This window comes from Coregonus lavaretus, assembly GCF_964263955.1.
Source record: "Coregonus lavaretus genome assembly, contig: HAP1_SCAFFOLD_298, whole genome shotgun sequence".
NCBI classification, from domain to species: domain Eukaryota; kingdom Metazoa; phylum Chordata; class Actinopteri; order Salmoniformes; family Salmonidae; genus Coregonus; species Coregonus lavaretus.
In genome coordinates, this window is record NW_028157548.1 from 263122 (window position 1) to 271221 (window position 8100).

General features: G+C 39.9%; 1 protein-coding gene across 1 annotated transcript; it reads left to right on the forward strand.

Annotated features, from left to right (window-relative positions):
- Positions 1-2037: 2037 nt before the first annotated feature.
- Positions 2038-6824, forward strand: LOC311125278 (uncharacterized protein). Its single transcript, XM_084199325.1, has 2 exons — positions 2038-2649; positions 5626-6824. The coding sequence occupies exons 1-2, from the start codon at positions 2061-2063 to the stop codon at positions 6585-6587; spliced, it is 1551 nt and encodes a 516-aa protein (XP_084055451.1). The 5' UTR covers positions 2038-2060; the 3' UTR covers positions 6588-6824.
- The last annotated feature ends 1276 nt before the right edge of the window (positions 6825-8100 follow it).

Genomic DNA, 8100 nt, shown 5'->3' on the forward strand with positions numbered 1-8100 from the left:
GGGGGACCAGAGAGTTTCGGAAGTGTGCTTTCGGGGCAGTGAGTTGACACTCCGGGCAGCTGCGACAGTAGTCTTCCACGGCCCTCCTCATCCCGGGCCAGTGGAACCAGGCGGCGACCTGTTCCCGGGTCTTCTCCATTCCCATGTGCGCCCCCAACAGGTGGGTGTGGCCCAGCTGAAGAACGGTTCCTACGTACCGTCAGGTCAGCAACAATACCTCTCAAAGTTCCCCCTGTTGGCGCGAACCTGATACAAAAGGTTATTCTTAATTTGGAAATATCGCCAGTCACTCACCCCCGGAAGTAGCAGTCCGTCCACCGCTATCGCTTGGGCTGCGGCAGCTTTCAAATTCGGATCCCCCCACTGGGCCGTCCCGAATTATCCCCTCAGTTGGCCTCCAACGGGGGGCAGTGCAAATAGTCCGGGTAGCCATGATTAGCTGTTCAGGAGTCTTATGGCTTGGGGGTAGAAGCCAAGACAATTCGTATTGCATGCTGGATATTTCAAGTGCACTCGAAACATTATATTTATCTTATTTCAGTTTTAGGGAGCTAGATATATCTGTTTCTCTTCATCAAACAGCAGTTTTCACAAGAGGCTGTAGTTACATCGTAGATAGAAGCAGGCCATTGGCTGCCTCCATCACCAGGGGTATGTACGGGACCTCTGATTGGTTCCGAGTTTAGGAGTTCGGCAATGTTGCATGAGCAGTTGAAATATATTTTTTATGAGAAAATGTGCAAGAATTGAAGGTGACAATATAATAATAATAATATAATAATATAGTCATAACAATATTTTACTGTCATATACAAAAAATAATGTTCTTCCTCGACTGGGATCAATTAAATGAACTATTTTCGGCTCGATTAACTTCACTCTTTTCAGCTTCTGCCCACCATTTAATAACACAACCACACCACAGATAGAACAATGAGCCAGATATTTCACCTGATGTATAATGTGAAGCATCCGGTTGCTGTTTCCACTCACTATCAAATATGGTGATGAGAGGAAGCCCAGTGGGAGAGGAAGTAGCCAGATGGATTCTGAAGACATTCTGCTAATTTTCTCATTGATGAAACGTTTGATCTCAATACAGTTTTCTGTTTCCATAACTACAATCTGTAACAAACAGAGTGGACTACGTTTTGTAGACTTTACCCTTTGCCAAAGTTTTTCAAAAAAATTGCATTGTGGAGTTCAAGGGCGAATTTAGTTATTGCAGACATCACAGCATAGGCGTTCCCTAAAGGAAATATGCAAATAAATGCTAGAACGGGCCAATAGGACCTCTCTTGCTCCTGCTTGGCTCTGCCCACCTCCTTGCTTGTTCTGCCCTCTATGATTAATTTGCTCCCATTGGAAACGACAGGCTCTGGTCTATCTTGGGTTAGTTATAAAAGTATTTGGCCACACAGTCCATGAAGAGCATGAGGTGTGGCTAACATTAGTCAGCTTGAGCTAGCTACGGAGTTAGCATAGGATCTCGGTAGCACAGAGTAGATCAATTTGACATTGCAAAATCGTGCATTGTGGGTAGTTTAGAAGATATCCGGAAATAAGTTAATAAATATGTAATAACGCAAAAACATAACTGTTTGTACTTATAGGTAACCAGATCGTGACTACAATTAAGTTACTAAGTCTTTAACCACAAAGTGTTGTTAAATTGCTGGATAAAAACTAATTGCTACCCTTTAACTTTTTGTCTGAAAATAAAATCTACATTTTACTCAACTGCGTTACCCACTCCAGTCAGCAGATGGCGATGTGGGACTTTAAGGCTATGCTGCTAGTGTGACGTATAATCTAGTGGACGGGACGCTTCTTTCAACAGCAGCAACAGTTAGTCAGACACCTCGGTAGCTTGCTAGCCAAATAGCCCAACCAATAAAGCTCTTTAGACGCTTTCGTGTATATTAGCCACTGTGTTTTAAACCCACTTCTGTCGTCTAGTTAGTTATCCCATTTAATTTCATATTTACGGTGTTGTTGTTATTGGTCAGCTAGCTGGCTGGTTAAGTTAGCACTAGCCTAGCTAGCTAACATCCCCGACCATGAGGTCACTAAGCTACTCTCCTCCTGCTAAAGAAGAGGAGGTCTGCTGGACGGAGAAAGAGGCTCTAGTGAAAGAGGAGGAGGAAGAGGAGGATGTTACAATACAAAAACAAGTAGAGGGTGAAGCTGTTACCGTGAAAGAAGAAGAGAAAGACGTTACAGTGAAAGAAGAGGAAGACGCGTTCAGAGTGAAAGAGGAGGAGGATGTTACAGTGAAAGAAGAGGAAGACGCGTTCAGAGTGAAAGAGGGGGAGGATGTTACAGTGAAAGAAGAGGAAGACGCGTTCAGAGTGAAAGAGGAGGAGGATGTTACAGTGAAAGAAGAGGAAGACGCGTTCAGAGTGAAAGAGGAGGAGGATGTTGCAGTGAAAGAAGAGGAAGACGCGTTCACAGTGAAAGAAGAGGAGGATGCAGTGAAAGAAGAGGAGGAGGGGGAGATGACTGTCACATCGAAAAAGGAGGAGGCAGAAGAGGAGGAAACTGGATATCTGGTTCCGGTTTCCCAAAGGCATCTTAAGGCATCCAATGGTTCTAATGATGAACTTAACCTTAAGATGGTTTTGGGAAACCGGACCCTGATTAACACTAGTAAGTACTGTCTTAAAAACAGAGGCACAAACTCTGCAGTTGTTGAACTGATGTGTGGTGTTAAAGGTGAAATCTGTAGTTGCTGCATCCATATTTGGACTTTTAAATTATTTATATTCTTGAAGAATATAACACACTACTGGTCAAATGTTTTACTCATTCAAGTGTCTTTCTTTCTTTTTCTACTTTATATAATTATTGTGACAAGAAGACTCGAGGCTGTAATCGCTGCCAAAGGTGCTTCAACAAAGTACTGAGAAAAGGGTCTGAATACTTATGTAAATGTGATATATACACTACCGGTCAAATGTTTTAGAACACCTACTCATTCAAGGGTTTATCTTTATGTATACTATTTTCTACATTGTAGAATAATAGTGAAGACATCAAAACTATGAAATAACACATGGAGTCATGTTGTAACCAAAAAAGTGTTAAACAAATCAAAATATATTTTATATTTGAGATTCTTCAAATAGCCACCCTTTGCCTTGATGACTTGAGAGAATGCCAAGAGTGTGCATTTTTCACAATTTTTCCTCCTTGCAGATATACTACATCCATAACTAGAGGTTATTAGCATGGAGGAGTTCAGATATACTACATCCATAACTAGAGGTTATTAGCATGGAGGAGTTCAGATATACTACATCCATAACTAGAGGTTATTAGCATGGAGTTCAGATATACTACATCCATAACTAGAGGTTATTAGCATGGAGGAGTTCAGATATACTACATCCATAACTAGAGGTTATTAGCATGGAGGAGTTCAGATATACAGTGGGGAAAAAAAGTATTTAGTCAGCCACCAATTGTGCAAGTTCTCCCACTTAAAAAGATGAGAGAGGCCTGTAATTTTCATCATAGGTACACGTCAACTATGACAGACAAATTGAGAAGAAAAAAATCCAGAAAATCTCATTGTATGATTTTTTATGAATTTATTTGCAAATTATGGTGGAAAATAAGTATTTGGTCAACTACAAACAAGCAAGATTTCTGGCTCTCACAGACCTGTAACTTCTTCTTTAAGAGGCTGCTCTGTCCTCCACTCGTTACCTGTATTAATGGCACCTGTTTGAACTTGTTATCAGTATAAAAGACACCTGTCCACAACCTCAAACAGTCACACTCCAAACTCCACTATGGCCAAGACCAAAGAGCTGTCAAAGGACACCAGAAACAAAATTGAAGACCTGCACCAGGCTGGGAAGACTGAATCTGCAATAGGTAAGCAGCTTGGGTTGAAGAAATCAACTGTGGGAGCAATTATTAGGAAATGGAAGACATACAAGACCACTGATAATCTTCCTCGATCTGGGGCTCCACACAAGATCTCACCCTGTGGGGTCAAAATGATCACAAGAACAGTGAGCAAAAATCCCAGAACCACACGGGGGACCTAGTGAATTACCTGCAGAGAGCTGGGACCAAAGTAACAAAGCCTACCATCAGTAACACACTATGCCGCCAGGGACTCAAATCATGCAGTGCCAGACGTGTCCCCCTGCTTAAGCCAGAACATGTCCAGGCCCGTCTGAAGTTTGCTAGAGTGCATTTGGATGATCCAGAAGAGGATTGGGAGAATATCATATGGTCAGATAAAACCAAAATATAACTTTTTGGTAAAAACTCAACTCGTCGTGTTTGGAGGACAAAGAATGCTGAGTTGCATCCAAAGAACACCATACCTACTGTGAAGCATGGGGTCGGAAACATCATGCTTTGGGGCTGTTTTTCTGCAAAGGGACCAGGACGACTGATCCGTGTAAAGGAAAGAATGAATGGGGCCATGTATCGTGAGATTTTGAGTGAAAACCTCCTTCCATCAGCAAGGGCATTGAAGATTAAACGTGGCTGGGTCTTTCAGCATGACAATGATCCCAAACACACCGCCCGGGCAACGAAGGAGTGGCTTCGTAATAAGCATTTCAAGGTCCTGGAGTGGCCTAGCCAGTCTCCACATCTCAACCCCATAGAAAATCTTTGGAGGGAGTTGAAAGTCTGTGTTGCCCAGCGACAGCCCCAAAACATCACTGCTCTAGAGGAGATCTGCATGGAGGAATGGGCCAAAATACCAGCAACAGTGTGTGAAAACCTTGTGAAGACTTACAGAAAATGTTTGACCTGTGTCATTGCCAACAAAGGATATATAACAAAGTATTGAAAAACTTTTGTTATTGACCAAATACTTATTTTCCACCATAATTTGCAAAGAAATTCATTAAAAATCCTACAATGTGATTTTCTGGATTTTCTTTTCTCATTTTGTCTGTCATAGTTGACGTGTACCTATGATGAAAATTACAGGCCTCTCTCATCTTTTTAAGTGGGAGAACTTGCACAATTGGTGGCTGACTAAATACATTTTTCCCCCACTGTACTACATCCATAACTAGCGGTTTCTGTATTAGCAGGGAGGAGTTCAGATATACTACATCCATAACTAGAGGTTATTAGCATGGAGGAGTTCAGATATACTACATCCATAACTAGAGGTTATTAGCATGGAGGAGTTCAGATATACTACATCCATAACTAGAGGTTATTAGCATGGAGGAGTTCAGATATACTACATCCATAACTAGAGGTTATTAGCATGGAGGAGTTCAGATATACTACATCCATAACTAGCGGTTTCTGTATTAGCAGGGACGGGTTTCTGCAACCAAATTGTATGCGCATCGCCCTCATGAGGCAATTCTAGCAAACACTGAAAGGGGCCTATATTCTAGCCTAGAATCATCAATTTTACTACTAAATTGAAAGAAAAAAAAAAGACTAAATATGACTGTTGTTGATCACTGACTGTCATATTAAGACAATTGTCAAATAAGTATGTAAAAGAATTTAAACATTCATTACAGATGTAAATTGGACAACATCATGGGCATCACCTTTTAGCTAAAATAAAAAGTGGATTTCTGATGTTGTGGGCCTTTAACCATCTGTCTGACTTTGTTGTTCACACAGGAGAGAGACGTGACTATCGTGGATCCTCTGGGGAGCCTCAACAACAACATGAAGCTGAGGAGGCAGAGAAGAGTCTCTCTACATCAGAACACCTCAAGAAACACCAGCGGAAACCCACAGGGAAGAAATCTCACCACTGCTCTGACTGTGGGAAGAGTTACTCAAGCTCAGATTCACTAAAAGTACACCAGAGAATTCACACTGGAGAGAAACCTTATAGCTGTGATCAATGTTGGAAGAATTTTACTTCATCTATCCAGCTGACTATACACAAGAGAAAGCACACAGGAGAGAAGCCTTATAGCTGTGATCAATGTGGGAAGTGTTTTGTTACATGTAGCCGTCTGACTATACACCAGAGAACACACACAGGAGAGAAACCTTATCACTGCTCTGACTGTGGAAAGAGTTTTGTTATCTCAGGAAATTTAACATCACACAAGAGAAAACACACAGGAGAGAAGCCTTATAGTTGTAATCAATGTGGGAAGAGTTTTTCTCACTCAGGCAACCTGATAGCACACGTGAGAATACACACTGGAGAGAAACCTCATTGCTGCTCTGACTGTGGGAAGAGATTCATCTTTTCAGCAGATCTTAAAATACATCAGAGAATCCATACCGGAGAGAAACCTTACCACTGCTCTGACTGTGGAAAGAGTTTTGTTTCATCAAGACATTTAAAATCACACCAGAGAACACACACAGGAGAGAAATCTTATAGCTGTGATCAATGTGTGAAGAGTTTTACTACATCTAGCCAGCTGACTATACACGAGAGAACACACACAGGAGAGAAACCTTGTAGCTGTGATCAATGTGGGAAGAGTTTTGTTACATCTAGCAGACTGAAATCACACCAGAGAACACACACAGGAGAGAAACCTTATAGCTGTAGTCAATGTGACAAGAGATACTCTGGTAAAAGATCACTGATTAAACATCAGAAAATACATACATGAAGGAGTTGTTTCTTGATATCAATGAAATAATGTCACAATGTATAATGTTTTAACATTGTAGAAGGAGTATTTTAATTATTCACAATGTAGAATCCTAAACGTTTTCCCCCTGTTCTATTGATTTCAGCGTGATATGGATATTAGCCTCATCGGGGAAAATCCAGGCTCTGAATTGATAGAGTACTATTGATGTGATTAACAAAAAGTGATTGAGAAATAAAGTGTTGTGTTACACTTACCACGTTGGCGACCCACTTGATTCAAAATGCAACACTTCTAAATGTAGCTAGCTGTTTTCTACAAATTGTCCTCTGACCAGTGATGTACACATTATTTCTAGATTCCGTGTGGTGTTTGAGCTGTTAGTTTTAACAGGATGTGCAACCTCATCTCCCCCTCTCCTGCAATTGATTTCAACATGATATCGATATGAGGAATGACAATTAAGTGTTGCGTTTCTCTTCGTTTTGGGGACCCCTAAATTTAAATGCATCACTCCAAAATGTAGCTGACTGTCTTCTGCAGGTTGTCCTCTAACCAGTGAAGTAAAAGATATCTTCCATTTTATTGTGTTTTTTTAGTTGTGTTAGTTTCAACAGCATGTACAACCTGATTCCCACCCTAATCGATATCAGTGATTTATTGCCACTTGTCAAAACAGCAGTGTTTTTGGTGCTTGTGCAGTTAATAAGGTGCTCGTAAAAAAAATTCAAGCAATTTGATTACTATTGTGGAACATGTTTGTGTAGATAGTACATTTTATGTTTAGGTTTTTAATTGATCACAAACTGTTTCTGCATATTGGTTATTGATTTGGACACGTTAAAACTGTGTTTTGACATTGTATCCCACCTAGCAAAATGTCATTGAAAAGACGTCCAATTTAAATTTGGTTTTGTCCAATCTACGTTCGGTTTTGGGTGAGAGTTAAAAAGACGTATTTTTTTTAAACAACTTAATTTAAACGTACTTGCATCCTATACACTTGAAGCCAGTATCAATAATTGGTCTATGATTTTTTTATTAATTAACAATCTTACATCACTCCAGTATTTCTTGACAACATTCAAGTGCTAATTGTCTTTATTCCACTACTGAAGAAGCATGACTCAAATCACCTACTCATATTTCAAACATCCAGCCTGGTAAAATATACATGTTTAATTATTCCATGCCTCACCATTAAGTGAATTATTGCCAATACATATTAACAAAGGGGTTTCCAATCTGTTTTGATATTTCATCATATTTACATTTCATGTAACATTTAGTAATCATAATTATTTATATGTTGGATATTACATCATATTCTTACTATTTTAATCAATACCAGCTAATTTCCTTAGAATGCTCATTTGATTGATGTGTAGTAATTTTCTTTTTCTTTATTTGTATTAGTTTTTTCCTTTGAAGCTGCGTTGCATCCATGTCTGAAATGTGCTATATAAATAAAGCTTGATTTGATTTGAACATATTGCAAAACAAATTAACCCAATGACTGACCAATCAGACT